At 43.7% G+C, this 21,330-nt stretch overlaps 1 protein-coding gene and 1 non-coding gene across 3 annotated transcripts in view; one reads left to right on the top strand and one right to left on the bottom strand.

Annotated features, from left to right (window-relative positions):
* Ttc29 (tetratricopeptide repeat domain 29) overlaps positions 1–21,330 on the bottom strand; it is a 212,388-nt gene that overhangs the window by 154,167 nt on the left and 36,891 nt on the right. For both annotated transcript variants that reach the window (XM_004655942.2, XM_045131550.1), the window contains one exon: positions 21,136–21,321. In XM_004655942.2, coding sequence (XP_004655999.2) covers positions 21,136–21,321 — 186 coding nt within the window. The remainder of the gene's footprint in view (positions 1–21,135; positions 21,322–21,330) is intronic.
* On the top strand, positions 16,646–16,752 carry LOC123453815. The gene has a single exon (XR_006632993.1). It is a non-coding gene; the product is annotated as a U6 spliceosomal RNA (small nuclear RNA).

Raw genomic sequence — 21,330 nt, 5'->3', positions numbered from 1 at the left:
GCCAATCCTATTTGAGAAAACTTTTATCATAATTTTAGTAAAAAGATATATTAAGGAAAGAAATAAAACCATAAAGCAAACTTTGTGAGAGCCCTGTTGGGAAAATTTTTGTATAGGGAGGTGGAAAGTTTAAGTGAAGACACACTGAACCCAGTCTCTGAGTGAAGACACAGATTCCCATTTTGGCTCTGACATGCTTCAGGCTTTTTTAAAAACAAAAAAGAAAGCAGGGCTGGAGAGATGGCTTAGCGATTAAGGCACATGCCTGCAAAGCCTAAGGACCCACGTTCGATTCTCCAGGTCCCACATAAGCCAGATGCACATAGTGGCACATGCATCTGGAGTTCGTTTGCAGTGGCTAGAGACCCTGGCATGCCCATTCTCTCTCTCTCTCTCTCTCTCTCTCTCACTCTCTCTAATAAGTAAATAATAAAAAAAAAATCTTAAAAAAAGAAAAGGAAAGCAAACTTACAATATGTGACATGGATGAACCTTGAGGTCATTATGCTACATAAGAAAAGCCAGTCACAGAAAGATACAACTGAAATTCTCCTGCCAGAAAGACTTGGGAACAGGCACATTCATAGACTCAGAGTAGAATGGGGCTTCCGGGGGGTGGGGTGGGGTGGGGTAAGGCAGAAGAAAATGAGGACTCAGCAGCCAACAAGAGCAAAGCTAGACAAGGTGAGCAGTTCTAGGGGCCCTCTGTGCAGCACTGTGCTTACAGATCACAGCAGCATAATAGCAGCTTAAAGAGCTAATGGCTAATGTTAATGACAATAAGACAAAATCCAAATAATTGTTTGATGAGGGGGGAACAGCTCTCAGAGTCCAAGTTCTGCATTTTCGCAGTAGAGATGAAATAGTCTACCTCACACATGAGAACAAAACACCACTGCCTATTTGCATATCGGGGCCCATTCTGCTCGTCTCAATGCTACTTTTCAAGCAGTTGGAAGAACCAGTTTGCGCTTATCTGTGTTGGGTGTGACAGAGAGAGGGGAGCGAGGTGGACATGAGGAACTCTGGATTTACCTATGGCTCACGACTCACACACTAGAGGGTGCTGGTCGAATTTTGTAATTGCTCTTTCATTTTACTCAGTGATCAAACTGGCTGCACCATTGGGTCACTGGGAAGAGCCAACTTCACACTACTGTTCACTCACCTAAGTGAACCCAACCACATAGTTTTCTTGTTGAGTTCTAAACAAGTGAGCACTGCTTTCCAATTTATTAAAAATATTTTTAAGCTTATTTGAGATAGAGAGACAGAGGCAGAGAAAGAGGAGGTGGAGAGAATGGGCACTCAAGAGCCTCCAGCCACTGCAAAGGAACTCCGGATGCATGTGCCATCTTGTACATCTGGCTTACTTGGATACTGGGGAATTGAACCTGGGTCCTTAGGCTATGCAGACAAGCATTTTAACCACTAAGCCAACTCTCCAGCCCCTGTTTTCCAATCTAATGCATCTATTCTCACTTATTATTCTATGGAAATAAACTCCTCTTGATCCTTAGTGCCATTCTGATAGGCATCAGCTTTTAGGAGCCCTGGCCTATGAAAAATAAGTCATCAGGAAATAATTTTCGCTTCCTACCATTCCCCAACTGAGCCACTGCTCTTCAGAGTTTTCACACATTTGCACGTGGTAGCCCAGCACCAACGTGGAGCAGAAGGGACATGTGGAAAAGCCATAGGGTTCCTGAGACACATACTATAACCAGCCACGGCTACTGCAACAGAGAAGTTATTGAGACTGTAAGGCTGCTGCCCTCCATGTTTGCGGAATGTTCCTAGGAAGAAATTAAGAACATCTTGAACACAGCTGGTGCAGGTTTAGCATACATAACAGCAACCTAAGCCCAACGACATAAGCTCATGGAGATGTGCTCCTAGACTGCAACATAGAAGATGTACATTGTCTGTGCGGACCTAAAGAGAGAACCCAGAGACAGACACAGCAGTGGGGTGGAAGATGAGAAGATAAGATATGATGCTAGGAGATGAGGTCAAAGGAGGTGTCCAGGACAAGAAAAGGCCAGCTGAGTCCAAAGTGGAAGAGAGAGGGCTCCCCACAGGGGCCTTCTGTGCTGTTGTCCTTGGCTCCCATGTTGCCTCTCTGAAGACATTCTCCCAATTTCAAATGCAGATGCACTGGAACCAAGGACTGTACTTTTTTTTTAAATTTTTTATTTGAGAGTGACAGACATAGAGAGAAAGACAGATAGAGGGAGAGAGAGAGAGAATGGGCACGCCAGGGCTTCCAGCCTCTGCAAACGAACTCCAGACGCATGCGCCCCCTTGTGCATCTGGCTAACGTGGGACCTGGGGAACCGAGCCTCGAACCAGAGTCCTTCGGCTTCACAGGCAAGCGCTTAACGGCTAAGCCATCTCTCCAGCCCAAGGACTGTACTTTTGATGCTGATTTACTGCAACACTGTGATTCTTCCCAACCTGACTTTAAGTGGCAAGCTCACTGGAGAGAGGAAGGTGAGCACCCAGAGAGGGTCTGATACTTCACTACCCTAGTTATCCTCAGAACAATGTCCTGAAGATCTAGACTTTTTTTTTTATTGTAAAAAATATTTATTGGGCTGGAGAGATGGCTTAGCAGTTAAGCTCTTGCCTGTGAGGCCTAAGGACCCTGGTTCGAGGCTCAGTTACTCAGGACCCATGTTAGCCAGATGCACATGGGGGCACAAGCATTTGGAGTTCATTTGCAGTGGCTGGAGACCCTGGCATGCCCATTTTCTCTCTCTCTGCCTCTTTCTCAGTCTGTTGCTCTCAAGTAAATAAATAAAAATAAACAAAATAAATTAAAACAAATTTATTATTTATATATTTATTTGAGAGACAGAGAGAGGATGGTTGCTCCAGGGCCTCCAGCCACTGCAAACAAACTCCAGATGTATGCATCCTCTTGTGCATCTAGCTTACGTGGGACCTGGAGAACCGAACCTGGATCCTTAGGCTTTGGGGGCAAGTGCCTTAACTGCTAAGCCATCTCTTCAGCCCTATTTTTTGATAATGTAGAGAGGCACAAATAAGCTAATTTAAGGCTCCATCTCCATTTTTCATAAAATGATGTTTGTCTCAAGTGAGTAGACACACAGGTTTTTTTGTTTCTCCATGGTCATCTTTCAGTAGCCATGGAAATCAGAGGAGGAAGTGAGCTAAGAGCAGGCACCATCAGCTCCATCCTCTTACTCTATAGAGGAGGGAGTCAGTGCCCAGAGTGATTAGACAACTTGCCTACATTTATACAGGTAATTAGCAAACGAAATATCAAGAGAATCTCATTATCTTGCTCAGCCTAATCCTTCTTTCATTCCTTAACTTGATGGCATATTGAGTCCCAAGGCAGTCACTCAAAGTCTATCAGTGATCACTAATTTAATTCCTGAGTTAAACTTGCAGGTTTCCAATCAATATTTATTTATAAAACATTTGCTCCATATCCCTACACTCTTTGAAAATTCAGGCTTCCTTTGCCTGGTGACCATTCAACTTATATATGGGAATTAACATTGCCCTTACCTCTTCCTCACAGTATCTTAATTTTGTAATAGTATGATTGGATCTCTGACAGTTCCTTAGCCTGTATGATGATCTACCAAGTGTAAAATCTTTAGATTCTTTATCATATTTCTCTGAGATTAAAAAAAAATCTAGCTAGCTTTCACCAATTAAACAATAATAGATGCACAAAGTAACCAGTTCAAACAGTGCAAGCGGGCAGGTCATGTGAAACATGTCCGCCCATCCTCAGTGCCTTCTGGAGAGGCAGCCCCAGTTGAGATGCTGTGTATTTGATGGGTGTGAAATCCTCCCAATTGCACTTACATTTCTATTAATTTTTAATAAAATGAAAGAGAAAATAAAATACCACAGTAAAAACTGATATGGCCTTTGCATATCTCTTAGTTATTAAGGCTGTTTTTCTCATAAACTAGCAAATGTTATCCCATGACACATAAGAAATTGCAGTGGCGTTTCTATCAATTTTGATGTGGCATCTTTGATGACACTAAGTTGTGGTATGTTTACCTTTTTAAAGAACTGGATACTGTGATAATCAACTTTACTTCAAATGATAAAGAATAAATTAAGATCACATTTGTAATGAACTGTAGAATAAAGTGGAAAAAAGCTAGAGTGGTATAAAGGGAATATTTATATGAGACATTAAAGAAGTTTTGGAAATAATTTGTGTTCTTTTAGAGAGTAGTCAGTTGATTGCTATCCATATAGTTATTTTACACTTCAAGTGTTTAAAATGAGTATTGCATTCTTCATATACAATGAGTCATATTACTCCAGCATCATACACACACACACACACACACACACACACACACGCACACAAACATACATACAAACATATTTCCCTAAGGTTACATCTATTGTTACTTAAAGAAACCATTGAAATATGTTGAACACTAGCTTTCAGGGGCTTTCATAACAGAGTGCCATGAAATAGGTGGCTTGAACAACAGAAATATATGATTTTCAAATTCTAAGAGCTTCAAGTCCAAAATCACTATGCTGGCGAAGTTTATTTTATACTGTCTGTGAGACAGAACGTGCTCCAGGCCTCTCCTCGGTCCTTTCTTGACTTGCAGAGGGTGTATTATTACACCTTCCATCATTTCTTCTCTTTACATGCCCACCTCTGGGTCCAAACATCCTCCTTCTACAAGGTACAGACATAGACCTGTCATAATGTCCTCATCCGAACCTGATCATCTACAAGGACCCTGTGGCTTACTGGGGTCACATGCACATGGACACTGGCCTGTGGCGCTACTGGGTGTCTTAGGTCCTGAAGGAGCCTGGTTAGTAGAGGAAGTTAGGTCAACAAGGTTGTATCCAAGTAGGGGCGACTGCAACCCTGGCTTCTTTCTCCCTGCTTCCGGGCTGCTATGAAGTAAGTAGTTTGCTTCCTTCCCCATGCCTTCCTGCCGTGCTGCTCCATTGTTTGACAAAGAACTGCCCATGAAGTGAACCTGAGACAGCATGAGCCTAAACAACCTTTCCTCCTTTTAAATTGATTGCCTCCCATATTTTGTCACACTGACAGAAATTTAGCACAAGCCCATATCAAATGAGTATAAAATGAGAAAATTACAAGTGCATTGTACTTCAAATGTCGCCGTATAGTTTTGAGACCTGTCACCACCAACAGGGGCAGAGGCCGAGAAAGGGGCAGTATGAGGACTCAGATAGGAAGGTGCAAAACTGCAGGATGGACGGCAAAGGCTTAACCCCAGCGACCACCAGAGGACTAGTCACCAATATGACGCTGAGTGAGGCTCATGGGGACACCCACCCACGGGGCAAGTCTGAGGACAAAGCAGAGAAGAGACGACCAGAAGAGTGGGGCTATGCCTGAGGAAGACCCAAGGGGCTTAAGTGTAAGAGACCTGCACATGACGAGATGAAAACTGATCTCTGTGGTGGTGCTTCTAAAGCCCCGTGCCCAGGGTGCTGAGCAACCTCTCCCATGGCAGCTCTGATTTATGTGGTAGAGCCAGCTCCTTTCTCACGGGGAGAAAGGATTCATCCTAGAGCCAAGAAGTTTTCTGTTTAATACATGTATTTGGCCTCTTTTCACTTGACCTGTGGGAATAGGAGTTAACTCTCAGGCTTGATTTTGGAGGATCACTTAAATACCAAGGTCTCTGTTAGAAGACGGATCTGGTGAAAACCGGAAACTGATGGCCAAGTAAAGGATGAGCTGGGAATGCAGTGTGTGTTCAGAGTTGGTACAGAAGCAGAAGTGAATCGGAGATGCCAGACTGAAGGTGCCAATGAGGTAGAATGGGCTCAGAGGTGTGTCTAACTTCTTGATCGGAGGGTGAAGCAGAACCCAAAACTCCACCGTAATCTTGGGGTTCCTACTGAATGAGTTGAGGTCCAGATAGGTGTTCTGATCAGTTCTGAAATGTGTTACAAATGATTCCTTTTTTATTCTTACTTTCTTATGAGAGTGAGGGAGAAAGAGAGAATTGGAGTGCCAGGGCCTCCACCCACTGAAGTCAAGGTCTAGATGTGCGTGCCATCGTGTGCACGTGCGTGACCTTTTTGTGCTTGCATCACCTTGTGCATCAGGGTTACGTGGGAACTGGCGAGTGGAACACAGAACCTTAGGGCTTGCAGGCGGCACCTTCACCTCTAAGTCATCTTTCCAGCTCTTCTTCTTCTTCTTTTTTTTTGCAGTGACATGCCACCAAAGTTTTTGGAATAATTTTTTTTAAACATAGAATTCTGGACTGGCGAAAGGGCTCAGTGGGTAAAAGGACACATGCCTGAGGACCTGAGTGCAGATCGCCAGGACTCACATGAAAACTAGACGCTGCAGTGCGCACCTGTACTCCCAGCTCTCCTGCAGTGAGATAAGAAGGCAAGGGTAGGAGAATTCCAGAAGACGAGTGTAACAGTTAGCCAGGTGTGTGTGGTGGTGTGAAACAAAGACAGCCTATCTATCAACAAGCTGGTAGTTGAGGACAACATCCAAGGTTGTTGTCTAACATCTACAAGTGTGCTGTGGCATGTGCACTCCGACACACACACGAATGTGGGCAACACAAAATATCATATACACACATATACAAAGATTCAAACAAAACAACAAAAATGTGTCTGAGTCCAGATTTTTAAAAATTAAATTAAATTAATTTATTTGAGAGAGTGGGAGAGAAAGAGGCAGAGAGAGAAAGAGAGAGAGAGAAAGAGAGAGAGAAAGGGAGAGAATGGGTGTGTCAGGGCCTGCAGCCACTGCAAACAAACTCCAGACACATGTGCCACCTTTTGCATCTGACTTATGTGGGTCCTGGGGAATGGAACTGAGGTCCTCTGGCTTTGCAGGCAAATGCCTTAAATGCTAAGCCATCTCTCCAGCCTTGAGTCCACTTTTATAAAACCTTCATTTTGATTTATTTGTGTGTGTCTGCATGGGTGCATGTCTACGTGTGTCTGCAGGCTCCTGTGGATGAGTACAGTGCCTACATGTGGGAAAGTCAGAGAATGACTTTTGGGTCATTCTATCTTGGCTTCCCACCTTGCTGTCAGCATCAATGTGCTGGGATGACAGAAGCCCAGTCACAGCTTCTGCCATTTCACATGGGGTCTGAGACTTGAACTCAAATAGTCTGTCTTGAGGACTGAGCATTTTGCCCCCTGAGCCATCTCCCCAGCCAATTGCTGCTATCCACTCCTTAAAAAGGGTCCGTTTTTGCTCATTGTGAGTTCCAACATGCTTTCTGGGTGCATGAGAAAAGCTGTTAGAAAGGTGGGAGGCATCTGATCTTCAGTCTATTTCACTTTGATTGTCACCCATAATTGTTTCTTCTGCTTTGACGGAGAAGGGTTTAAGTCCGTATCAACAATCACAAAGGCTGTGAGTCAAAAGTTTAAAGACTGGCACCACCAATACATGCTGGCCTTGATTTGGGGGTGGCTGATATCCAGGTAAAGGTACCTGGTATCTAGCCTAATATCTAGGTAATAGGCCTTCCTCAGACTGAGTTTCTGAGGTGTCCATATGCAGTGCTCATTGGTGACCAGATGTCGACTGTGCCCACCCCTTTGATGCCTCTGTTCTAGCGGATGCTTCTGGGATGGGTGAACGGGTCGGTCTGGAGGGCACTTCTGTGACATATTCATGAAGGAAGTTAGGAGTGAAGGAAATAAATTATCAAAGCTTGGGCTTGGGACATAGGTCACTTAATTAAAGATTTGCCTAGCAAGCATGGGCACCTGAGGCTAATCACTGCTGCCCATGGGAAATGTCAGGTGATGCACACCTGTAATCCAAGTGCTGGAGATGTGGGGATGGTGGCTCCCTTGAGCTCACTGGCCGCTAGCCTAACTTAATTGGTGAATTTCAGGCCAATGAGACTCTTTCTCAGAAAGAGTTGTGTGGTATACTTCAGATGACTTCTGAGGTTGTCCTCTGGCCTCCACACGCACGCATATGCTCAAGCACAGGCACACATACAAACCCACGTACACACATCCACACACAGGCAAAAATTATGGAAGCTTCATAAGTACTGGATGCTGTTGGAAGCTGGGGAAATGGCTCAGTGGTTAAGGGTACTTGCTTTCAAAATCTGCTGGCTCAGGTTCAATTCCCCAGTACCCACGTGTACCCAGACACAAAAAGTATTACATGTGTCTAGAGTCCCTCAGTTCCTTTACAGTGATAAGAGGTCCTGGTGTGCCCCCTCACCACACACCTGCAAATAAGTAAAAACATTTTTAAAGTACTATCTGAAATAAATGGATAAGTTTGATTCCTTCACAGTTAAAGTCAGTGTGTCTGGTATCTGTTCGGTTATCAGCATCCTCACTTGCATTGTTGTAATTATTAAAGAACTGATGTCTCACTGCTCATAAAATGCCAGTCCCTTAATAAACAGGTGATGAAATGATTCTGAGCCATGGATGCCCACCTTAACCCAGAGCTTGTGTGTGGCAGGAATGCAGTGAAGATCTTAGAAAATTACAGGCAAAATTGTTTTATCTCTCTTTCGAATTTCTTTAGAATTTTAACTTATGCTTTTTAAAATTATTTATTAGACTTGGCCTTTTTCACATTTATTATCTGACTGAATTCTATGTATTTCTTTCAATCATCATCTTTGCTTCTATCTCTATTTAGTGAATTTTCTAACCAATTTGTAAATGCCCTTCACATATTATTAATCTACCACCATGTTGGTCTCAAATCTTTTCCACTTTTTGTTTACTTCAATTGAATGAAGCCCTTAATAAACAATTAAAAATCTCCATAACAAGCCAGGCATGATGGTACATGCCTTTAATCCCAGCGTTTGGGAGGCAGAGGTAGGAGGATCACCATGAGTTCAAGGCCACTCAGACTACAGAGTGAATTCCAGGTCAGCCTGGGCTAGAGTGAAACCCTACCTTGAAAAACCAAGAAAGAAAGAAAGAGAGAGAGAGAGGGAGGGAGGGAGGGAGGGAGGTAATAGAGGGGGAAAAACACCATCTCAATTCTTGCCGTTTTGCTCCTGCGAGACCCCTAGTCTAGGAGGGCACTTTCTCTCTTTTGCCTCCTTCTCTTCCCAAGGGAGGCGGTGCAGAAGAACTTACTGGCGGAACTCTAAACTCTCATCCCAGGAGTCACTCTTTGGGAGGTGGGACTTTTGAACTCTCTACTTTGGCTCATGGGAGTTGGCTATGAGTTTGAGGAGAGCCTGAGTTTAGTCACCTGCCAGGAACACAGGTTGAGATTAATTCCAGGGGAATATCAGAGAGGCTGGTTGGTGCAGATCGCTGTTGCTCAACCAGCCTTGTCTATTACTGTCTGATTTCCAGATTTCTTTGGAATTGTCCTATACCTGGAGCTGGGAGAAGATATAATTATAATCATCATCCTGGTACGTATTCACAAGTATCCTGGTGTTGCAGTGATGTTCTCATTGCCGGGATAAAAATAAAAAAAAAGCCCTGTTTTACTTCGCGCCTTGTTTATGTTATGTTTCAAAGGTCTTTTTCATGGAAGACAATAAATATTTGCCAATAGTTTCTACTTGTTTTGATAGCTCATTTTAAGTGTGCCCCACAAGAGTTCACTTTAGAATCAGAGCAATCTGACCTAATCTGAAGGTGTGGATTAAAGATCACATCTAATAACTTCTGTTCCTTATGCTTGTGTTCTTGTGATTAACCATATCCGTATTTCTAGCCCTAGAACTTCAAAATGTACACAAGAGATTTGTGTGAAAATGATTTAGTTCCCATTTTAGCAATATTTCAATGGCGGTTTGCTTCTAGACTAAGTATACTAACAGAATAAATTAGAAAAATCAATTTAGTGGTCAACTTTCCCATTTATATTTTATTTTTTTTGGAATATATTTTCTACAGATATTTGTTTTAAAAGATTTAAAAATCATTGCATTTCAGTCAGGCTAGTGAAAAATATGATTGTAAATGTTAAAAATGAAATAGTCCACAGGAATAATCATTACTCCTAAATGTGTGGTAAATATGGAAAATTATGAAGAAAAAACTAAAGTCATGTTTAATTTTTACATAGTATATTTCAAAAATTAATGGCATGCATTTTGTCATGTCTAACTTTATTTTTCACTGATGTAAGTATTTATTGTCAGCTTTTTTGTTGGGCTTTCCATTTTCTTGGTTTTTAAAATTTGACTTAATTCTTATCGGGTTCTAGACTACAATATACTATGCTCACAGTGCTGTGTGTGTGGGGGGGGGTGTGAATTCACACGTGTAGAGAGGCCAGAGGACAACTTCAGGTGTTGTTTCTCACACTGCCCACCTCTACTAAGACACAGCCGGGTACTAATTAGGCCAGGCTAGCTGGCTAAGAAGCCTCAGGAATCCATCTCCTTCCACCTCTCCAGAGCTGGGGTTACAAGTGTGCCACCAACTAGGCTGAGTGCTAACGCAATCAGTCTTGATCCTGCCATTCTCTTCTATGGGGGGAGGAACCTACAGAGTTGGATATGCTATCTATATGTCATACCCTATGGCCGCAACCACAAGCCTCTGTCTCAGCCCCTTTCCCCATCCTGCTAACCACTGCCCATCACACAGAGGAGGTGGGGGGAAGATGTATCAAATCAATGCTGCACTGGGTAAGGCTTGCACCAAGGCTCTGCCATGTCACAGTGCCATTGATTGGGGCAGTGATTACATGGGGAGTGAGGCAATACTTCCTCCGTCACTCAGCATCCTATGAAATGGTGGGAGGCGGCTGCTCCTGCCTCGGTGAGTTGCTGTTTCCAGCCTGGCTTACGGTGGTCTCTTGCTTGTACAGCAGCTATCCCAGCAAAATGAGCATATGCCCAGGCACACACCATGGCCTTTCCGAAGCAAGTTGGGAGATTAGAAGCAGATCAATAGTCCAGTCGAGACTAGTAGACAGCTACTTGGAGTGGCTGTGGCCAGCCTTCAGAAGAGAGTGACCAGAGCTAGCGTCCCTTGGAAAGCCTTAGTGGGAGACTTAGGAGGACAAGGACTCTCATATAGTATTTCTTACTTTTGTGATATTGAAGGAAGTTGACTAGGATGAGATGAATGCTTTATTCACAGGAAACTGAGTCACACTACAGCTCATAAAAGTCATGCAGGGGGTGAACTCTCACTTGGAGACCTATTATCTATGATTATTAAAGTTGTGTGGAGAAGTTACCAGGAGCCAGTGATGATAAAGGAGAGCTCAATTTCAAACTTGTCTTTAGGAGGTCAAAATGGTACAGGTGGGCTGGAGAGATGGCTTAGCGGTTAAGCGCTTGCTTGTGAAGCCTAAGGACCCCGGTTCGAGGCTCGGTTCCCCAGGTCCCACGTTAGCCAGATGCACAAGGGGGCGCACGCGTCTGGAGTTCGTTTGCAGAGGCTGGAAGCCCTGGCGCGCCCATTCTCTCTCTCTCCCTCTATCTGTCTTTCTCTCTGTGTCTGTCTCTCTCAAATAAATAAATAAATAAAAATTAAAAAAAAAATGGTACAGGTGACAGTCAGTTAAAGTGATCCCTTTCCCTACCACTGCTGCTGGATCTATTCCTTCCACCCCTGGATGCCTCAAGGAAAAGTGTGTCATCATCCTGGTATGTATTCACAGCCATCCTGGCGTTGCAGTGATGTTCTCATTGCCGGGATAAAACACCCAGCTAGAAGCAGCTTGGAGGAGGAAAGGGTTTATTTGGGCTTACAGTTCCCAAAGAAAAAAATATATTTTTAAAAATATATTTTATTTATTTATTTGAGAGAGAGAGAGAGAAAATGGGCACACCAGGGCCTCTAGCCACCACAAACGAACTCCAGATGCATGTGCCCCCTTGTGCATCTGGCTTCTATAGTTTGATCATGACGGGAAGAGCCTGGCACAAATATTGCAGGGAAGCTGGCTCACATCATCTCAGATCAGCAGAGAACTAGTAGAGTGAGCAGGTGGGCTGGACTATAAAATCCCAAAGCCCGCCCTCAATGACACATCTCCAGGAAGTCTCTGCCTCCCAAAGACTCCATCGGCTAGGGACTCAGTATGAGGCTTAAGTGTCAGCACATGATGTTATGTTTTACACTCAAACCACCACACCTGGTGACATTTGGCCTCCAGGCAGTTAGCACTCGGGTACACTGTCTAGCATAGGTCCTGGGAACTGATTATGAGGGTTCAATCTTAGGACATGAATTGAAGTGAGCCAAACAGAGCAGCTACGGTTCCATCTCTATTCTCAAGTTCTCTGGTCACTGGATGTGGTGGTTTGAGTGAGGTGTTTCTGATAAACTTAGGTGTTCTGAATGCTAGGTTTCCAGCTGATGGAGATTTGGGAATTAACGCCTCCTGCAGGCAGTGTATTGTTGGGGGCGGGCTTATGGGTGTTACAGCCAGTGTCCTCTTGCCAGTGTTTGGCGCACTCCCCTGTTGCTATTGTCTACCTGATGTTGGCCAGGGGGTGATGCCCACCCTCTGCTCATGCCATCGTTTTCCCTGCCATCATGGAGCTTGTAAGCCAAAATAAACCTTTTCTCCCACAAGCCGCTCTTGGTTGGGTGATTTTTACCAGCAATGTGAACCTGACTGCGACAGTGGGAGAATTTGGGATCATTGCTGTTGATCCCAGTTAGCCTTAACTTAGCCCCTCTTCTGATGTCACAGATGTAGGTTTTCCGAACTGGAGGACTCGCTCTCCCTAAGCTGTTCTTCCAAGGGTCTCCTCTGCCTGTCTCTGTGAAGATGCTACAACATGGATCATCCAAGAGGACATGGAATTGCTCTCCTAGTCTCCTCCAGCAGAATGCCAGTGGCTGAACTCAAAGCCGCTGGGCAAAGCAGAATGTAACTGCCTGGGGCTTGGGAGGTGGCACTCGGACGCCACTGCCTAGAACTGGGGAGGAGGGGCAGGATATAAAAAGGCGGGTTGAAATGAATGGTTAACTTGTCCAACACTGATTTTTCCCAGTCTCTTCCCCCTCCAGAAAAGAAACGGGCTTTCACAGGTACCTGGGAATAAGCCAGTCTCTATGCTTATGTCTGCTGCAACAGAAGCATGTCTTATCAGCTTCTAAGCCACAGGGAGGAAGGGAAAATAAGGGCTGGAGAGATGGCTTAGCAATGAAAGCACTTGCCTGTGAAGCCCAAGGACCTAGATTCCATTCCCCAGTACCCACGTAAGCCAGATGCACATGGTGGCTGGCACATGGGTCTGGAGTTTGTTTTCAGTGGCTGAAGGCCCTGGCATGTCCATTCTCTTTCTCTCTCTCCCTCTCTGATCCCCTGAAATAACTCACTATTTTTTTTAAAAAAAGGGAGGGGAGAAAGGCTATTTTCTCTACTTTCTATACAGGCTGCATTGTGGGGAATTCTGGCATACATTTATAGCTCCCTCACATCCACTCCCCACCAATGAAGCTCCACCTCTAAGAAGGGACTCCCATCCCCTTGTCATGTCAGGGAGGAGGCTAATGGTGCAAATGTTGACCTGGCAGGGTGGGATGGAAGGTATGGCTGTGGCGCACCATCTTGCTGTCATATTGGCTTATACTAAGAGATGAGCCAGTGCCTCCCTGATTATGTCTTAAAAACAAACAAACCTGTCAACAAGTGGTCCTGATAGACTTCCGAGAGCTGTTCAAAATGAGTGAGCTCATCTCCTATGGCTAAACTGTCTGAATGCTTTCTCCTTGGCTCCCTGGATGCAGGGAGGATGTTGTTTGCCCATGGGTCCTGTTTGCAAGATGAGATCCTTGCAAACAAGGTTGTGATGCTAGAATCATATTTAGCCAGTGATTGGTGACAAGTACTTAGCCAATTCATGATCACTTGGTGCCTAGGAACCCACCACAGTTCTGGCTGGAGAATGAGTCAATCTGCCACTGATGCAATGGGGAGTGGGTTACACTATAGACCTCAGCTGTCGTTAGCAGCAGCGGGAACTTGAGTCTGTCTGCTGAGTTCAATGCAGCCAAAGGGTAGTGGGCAAGGCCTGGTCACACTGGGGCCTGCGGGCTGCACGTTAGGCCTGACTTAACTGTGCGCTCAGTCTCTGACATGGGCTTCTGCTCATGTTCCCCATTTGCTCTAGAGTTCCCCTGAGGAGCTGGAGGCCTGCCCTGGACTTCCGCCTGCCTGGTTGGGGCCTGGTAACCTGCTGGATGCCATCTGCTGGATAACACCCTCTTTTAACCTGAATGGGGGCACCCAAGGAACCAGGAGGCTGCCACCTGCTCCTGAGCACAGCTGCGGCCTCACTGTTGCTGTGGGGGCCTCCATTCGCTTGTCTGGACCAATCAGGTCAGATACACAGAAGCGACACCACAGGGTGTCACTGGGAGCCCCACCCGCTGCCAGGTGAGTCTCCTCAGCCCTAGCTACCTACCTGACCCTTTGTTTACTCGCCTTGTGGAAATTCTACTCTGGGTTACAGAAGCCACACAATTTAGAGCACTAGGCCAGGGCCACCAAGCACTCAAAAGCAACCTCTAGCATTCTCATCAGCCTCCACCTGGCTGCTTATCCATTAGACAATAACAGTAGTATCCTGGAACTTACACAAGATTTAAGGGCATGTATTTAAGAACATGTATTTTGAAATCTACAAAGGGCAGTTTTGAAACAGAATATCAGGCTCTAAAATTATTTCAAATGCAAAGCCCTTAAAATATCTCAAAGGGGCTGCAGAAATGGCTCAGTGGTTAAGGCGCTTGCCTGCAAAGCCTAGTGACCTGGGTTCAATTCCCCAGGACCCATTCAAGACAGCTGCACAGAGTGGTGCATGCATCTGGAGTTCGTTTGCAGTGGCTACAAGCCCTGGTGCACACTCTCTCTATTTCTCTGCTAGCAAATAAAATATTTTTAAACATAAAATAAAAAATATTCAAAGACAAAACATTCTATTTCCTATGAACATGGTAGGGGGGAGTATCTAAGTGTGAGCAATGTCAAGACCCATAAATGTTACATTACAGCAGTCCCAGTGGAATCCCATTCCACAGACTAACCTTTGCCTCACAATTGTGGAACTGTCACCCAATATTTGTGCCATTGTTGCTACCCATAGGGCTAAGAGACACTTCAGTACTTAGGTAGTAATGAAACAGTCAAGTGTGTAATATGTAAGTGATAGACATGCATTCAGAGATTTACCAGAGCATGGTGAGCTGTTAAATGGGTACAGTTACATTTTGCAAGATAAAATTCTGCAGATGTTTAATTAACAATGTGAATGTGTTTCACACACTAAATGACTCTATTAGAAGTGGCTAAGCCCCATGAGAATAAGGAAGGCTTGCTTTTGTGTACTGTTTGACCCCAGCACTGGGATCCAAATCAGTCTTTAATAAGTGATTTTCAATCTTACGATTGCACGGTGCTTTTTGACATGGGAGTTGCTTATTTAAGTAATCTATTTTTGTGGGGTGTGTGTGTGTGTGTGTGTGTATGCATGCTCATAGATTTGCACACCTCATGCATACACATTGGGACCAGGGGGAACATTGGGTGAACTCTTACTGCTCTTCCATTTTGTTTCCTTGAGACAGAGCTCCTCCTTGAACCCACAGCTGGTGTTTTCAGTCAGGCTGGCTGACAAGTGAGCCCCAGAGACTCTGCTGCCTTCATCTCCCCACAGAACTGGGATTGCAGCTGTGTGTAGCCATGCCTGGACTTCCACATAAGTGCTGGAGATCAAACTCAGGACCTCTTGCACACTCATGCTTGGGCAGTAAGCACTCTTACCTGCTGAGTAATCTCCTCAGCCCCTCATTTTCAAAATATTGTAAGACACATCCACCCTGATGGGATATATTGAAACATAAATTTCAATATGTTTTCTTAAATCCCTTTCAATCATTTCTTCCGAGTTACACCAACGTGGTAGTTCCTTCACCGTGCCCTTCCTCTCTTCCTCCCCTCACAGCTGTCATTGCACATAGGCGGGCCCAACACTCCCTGCTTGGTGCTGAATGAATGGAAGCTAAGTCTCAACTGTGAATGCTCGCATGGCCCTGTTTTACCTCTACCATCCCTACTCAGAACCCCCCTGCACCTGGAGCAGGACTTCCCTCCTGCCCTCCTCTACTTGTGCTTTCGTGTGCACTGTTCCTCTTACAGAGTATTGCCTCTTTTAAAATTTATTTATGAGAGGAAGAGACAGAGACAGAGATAGAGATAAAGATAGTGAGAAAGAGAGAGAGAGAGAGAGAATGGGCGCACCAGGGCCTCTAGCCACTGCAAACTCCAGACACATGTGCCACTATGTGTGTCTGGCTTATGTGGGTACTGGGGAACTGAGCTTGGGTCCTTAGGCTTTGCAGGCAAGTGCCTTAACCACAAAGCCATCTCTCCAGGCCTATAATCTCTTTTTTGATCCACCTCAATTCCACCCATATTCTAAGTCCCTACTGTTGCCTCCCAATTCTGTCATTTCTTGAATACAGTGTGTGTGGTCACTTGCTGCCCTCTTGGATTTTTCCTGACATTCTTTGCTCTGGTCACACTAGCTGGCCCCTGACCACCTTCTGCTGTTGGCTATTAGCTTCAACATCTTGTGACACAAAAAAAGCTTCATTTTAATTGATTTTTTTTCAGAATCCTATTGTAGTCCTAGTCACAAAATATGTTTTTAAAGCTTTAACTACTTTGGTGCATGCTTCAGCAGCACATATACTAAAATTGGAACGATACAGAGAAGATTAGCATGGCCTCTGCGCAAGGATGACATGCAAATTTGTGAAGTGTTCCATATTTTTTCGATAGATGCAGAAAAGGCCTTTGACAAGATATATCACTTCATGATCAAAACATTAGAGAGAATTGGCATGGTTGGTTCATATCTTAACATAATAAAGGCAATATACAAAGCTCTGAAGGCCCAAATAATACTTAATGGAGAGAGACTGAAGGAATTCCCATTAAGATCAGGAACAAGACAGGGCTGTCCACTCTCACCTCTGCTTTTCAATATAGTACTGGAAGTCCTAGCTCAAGCAATAAGACAGAAGAAGGAAATAAAAGGGATACAATTTGGAAAGGAAGAAGTTAAATTAGCTCTATTTGCCAATGACATGATTGTATATGTAAGAGACCCAAGAGACTCCATCCCAAAACTCCTGAAGGTGATTAACTCCTATAGCAAAGTAGCAGGATACAAAATCAATGCACAAAAATCAGTAGACTTTCTATATGCAAATGACAAAGATACAGAGAAGGAAATAAGGGACATGGTCCCATTTTCAATAGCAACAAAAAATAAAATACCTTGGAAAAATGTTAACCAAGGAGGTGAAAGATCTATACCATGAAAACATAAAAACACTCAAAAAAGAAATTGAGGAGGACTTGAGAAAATGGAAAGACCTCCCATGCCTCTGGATAGGCAGAATTAACATTGTGCAGATGGCAATCCTACCAAAGGCAATATATAGATTTAATGCAATTCCAATTAAAATCCCTACAGTGTTCTTCACAGAGATAGAAACACTGATCTCAAATTTCATATGGAAAGGCATAAGGCCTTACATATCCAAGAATATCCTCAGCAAAAGAAATGCCTCTGGAGGCATCACCATACCTGATCTAAAGCTATATTACAAAGCCATAGTAATAAAAACTGGTACTGGCATAAAAACAGGAGTGTAGAACAATGGAATAGACGTGAAGACCCGGACTTTGGGTCAAGCAACTATAGCTACTTGATATTCGACAAAGGTCCTATATATTGTTATATAGGCTGGAAAAAAGACAGCATCTTCCACAAATGGTGCTGGACAAACTGGATAATCATATGCAGGAAACTGAAACTTGATCCACACATTTTGCCATGCACTACACTCAGGTCCAAATGGATCAAAGACCTCAATGTAAGACCAGAAACTTGACTACTATTGGAAGAAAATTTAGGAAGTACTTGCCATGATATAGGAATTGAAAAAGACTTCCTGAACAAAACCCCAGTAGCTCACAATCTTAAACAGTCACTCAAACAATAGGATCACATGAAGCTGAAGAGTTTCTTTACAGATAAGCATACAATAAGCAAAGCCAATAGATTACCCACAGAATGGGAGAAAATATTTGTGGGTTATCCAACTAACAGAGGCCTAATCTCTAAAATCTACAAAGAACTCAAAAATTGAAACAGTAAAAAGTCAAACATCCCACTCCCAAAATGGGGCAAAGAGCTGAAAAGGCATTTCACAGAGGAAGAAATACAAATGGCCAACACACACTTCAGAAAATGTTCATCATCCCTAATCATCAGGGAAATGCAAATTAAAACAACTATGAGATTCTACCTTACCCCAATAAGGATAGCAAACATCAAAAAATCAAATGAAAATAAATGCTGGCAAGGGTGTGGAGAAGTAGGAACACTTATCCACTGTTGGTGTGAATGTAAGATGGTACAACCACTTTGGAAAGCAATATGGAGACTCCTGAAAAAGCTGACTATAGAGATACCAACAGACCCAGTTATTCCCTTACTGGGTATCTACCCGAAAACCTTCAAACCACAGGCCAGAGAGATTTGCTCAACCATGTTTGTAGCAGCTCAATTTGTAAAAGCTAAGAGCTAGAATCAACCCAGATGTCCATCACTAGAAGAATGGATAACTAAGATGTGGTATATCTACCCAGTGGAATTCTATACAGCAGTAAGAAAAAAATCACACAATGAAATTTGAGGAAAAATGGTTGAACCTAGAACAAATCATTCTCAGTGAACTTACCCAATCACAGAAAAAAAATTCACCACATAGTCTCACTCATCTACAGCAACTAACCTGAATCTACCCAAGATGCCTTATATACCCAGCAAACATCTCGTGGACTAGAGAATAGGATGGGTGGGGAGAGAGGGAAGGGCAATGGAGGTGTGGGAAATACAAATCTAGGTCCAATTGTCAATGGTACCATAAAATTCTACTTCCTAAAAGGCAGACCAAATGGCTGTACCTTCACTAGGCCCTTAGAGGGAACACCTGAACCACAAGACACTGGAGAGGATATGATGAAGATTAACCTTAATCTTCTACAGCTTCCCTCCCTCCCTCTCCCTCTCTCTCTCTCTGTTTCTAACTCTTGTATATTAGTTATCTTTTTCTTCCTTTTCTTAGTTGGTACTGACCTGTAACTCCCAGTACCAGCATGTGGCTATCATCCACAATGAGCTTTTGATCAGAGAAACCTACAAGGTTTCCTAAAAGAAAGACAGATTTCTCTCTGAGTACTTGATGATCCACGAAAGGTTAGTGGTAAGATCCTACTGCTAAAGACACCTTATGTAGTGGACACGTAAAATGGAATGGCATGGCTGGAAGTTGGAAGAGAGTCAGTCCCCAGTCAGCGTATCTAGTGCCAGAAGGTGCTACATGAGTGACTGGGGGAAAAATGACCAATATCTGTCCAAGAAATTCATGGTCTAACCTACTTAGCAGCAAATAACTTGTTGTGATGCCCACACAAGTGCAATAGTGGCGTACAGCCATGGTGGGGAACCAACTGCTCTTGATTTGGCTAACTGATCCCCTCAGTGGTACGGGACCCATAGCTGGAGCTGGGAAACAAGTCAGAACCATATCCAAACATAAGCCCACTCTCCATTATCAAGTTACCAGCAATCATGGGCTACAAGAGGGCCTACAGCTATTAAATTCTCAATAAAAAAAAAGTAAGGGTTATCTCATTTGTCCTGGTGCTAACTTACTCTCTGTTGGAGAATCTGCTTCTCTTTTTCAGATAGATGTAGATCCTAAGGAGAGAGCCACCCCACCATACCTCAAAAGGGCCCCAGCTGAAACTAAGAAAAATTGGCGAAACAAGCAAGGGTGCTGTTTTCCTGGTGAACCGGGTACCAGCACAAGGGTGAAGGAGACCAACACAGAGAAAAATCAACTCCTACCAAATCAGAGAGCCAGAGCCCCAGAGGCCGCAACACCTCATCACTGAAGCAGACCAAAAATGAACCCAATATGGCTCAGGGAAATTTTGTGGAAGAGGGGGTGGAAAGAATGTCAGAGTCACATGTTGGGTCATGATCTACAGAGACATTTATTATACCAATAACTGTGGGCTAACTCCACAATGCATGACCCATATTCCTCAACAAGGAGGGGCCAAGGGGAGGGGTAGGTCACGGATGAGCCTAATAATGGTACCAGAGTGCCTGTATTTGCTGAATACGAAACTAATTAATAAAAAAGAAAAAAATTAACTACATTGTCAAAGAATTTGAGGAATAAAATATTTTAATTTTCCTCTGAGTATTTTTGTATATAGTCACTATGCTGACATAAATTGTTTTGTAAACTCCTTTTTAAAAGTATTATTTATTTATTTGAGAGACAGAAAGAGGCAGATAGAGAGAGAATGGGCACACCAGGGCCTCTAGCCACTGCACATAAACTCTTGATGTATGTGCCACCTTGTGCTCCTGGCTTGCATGGGTACTGGGGAATTGAACCTGGGTCCTTTGGTTTTGCAGGCAAGTGCCTTAACTGCTAAGCCATCTCTCTGACCCTCATTTTGTAAGTTCTTATGTGCAATTCTTGATCAATCATTATATAAAATCTGTTCCTCATTATTCTAATGCTTTGGGGGTTTTTTGTGTTAGGATAATATTAAATATAAAATTCTATTTAAAAGAGAATTTGTTTCAGCAATTATTGTAAAGTCATCATAGGGTGGTATCAGCAACTGAGTTTCTTAGATAGTTTTTGGATTTTCGTTCAAGTGGGATACTAGGGAGATCACAAAATATACCTGCTGTTATTACAAAGAATCAATCTAAAATGAACATAGAACTGTCATGAAAGCAAAAAGGGGGGGAAAAAAGGACCAAAAGAAATCTCCCATGAAAATCAAAATGGTGCAGCCCATGGTGTGGGGGAGGAAAGTGGAAGATGCTGCTGGCAACTCCAAGCTGAGTGCTCACAAGAAGCCCGGGAAGGAATTCTTCTAGGATTTTATTCTGGGAGAAATACTGGAGCTGAGTCCACAGGCCACAGGCATTTGCTAAAAGATTAGGGCAGTAAGCTGCCTTCTTATGCTCGGGTCTTTTTCTCCACTCCCTCTGTGTTCTGGCTGCCTGGTCTCTGTAGCCCTGGAAACATGCGTGGGGACCACCAACTCACCATCTTCCTCATTGAGAAGGCCCATGTGCCATTGTGCCTCAGCTTCTTTCCTTCCACCGTCAAATTTGATCGTTTGGGCAACCTTAAAACATCTTTCATAGAAGTGGTTCCTCACCCACTTGTCCTCAGAATTATTGAAGTAACAGGCCAGTGCATACAAATTATTATATACATCTTCAAGGTATCCTTCAAAAA

This window comes from Jaculus jaculus, chromosome 12 (genome assembly GCF_020740685.1).
Source record: "Jaculus jaculus isolate mJacJac1 chromosome 12, mJacJac1.mat.Y.cur, whole genome shotgun sequence".
Classification (NCBI taxonomy): Eukaryota; Metazoa; Chordata; class Mammalia; order Rodentia; family Dipodidae; genus Jaculus; species Jaculus jaculus.
Note: the sequence above shows the minus strand (reverse complement) of the source record. Positions and strands in the feature narration are given on the sequence as shown.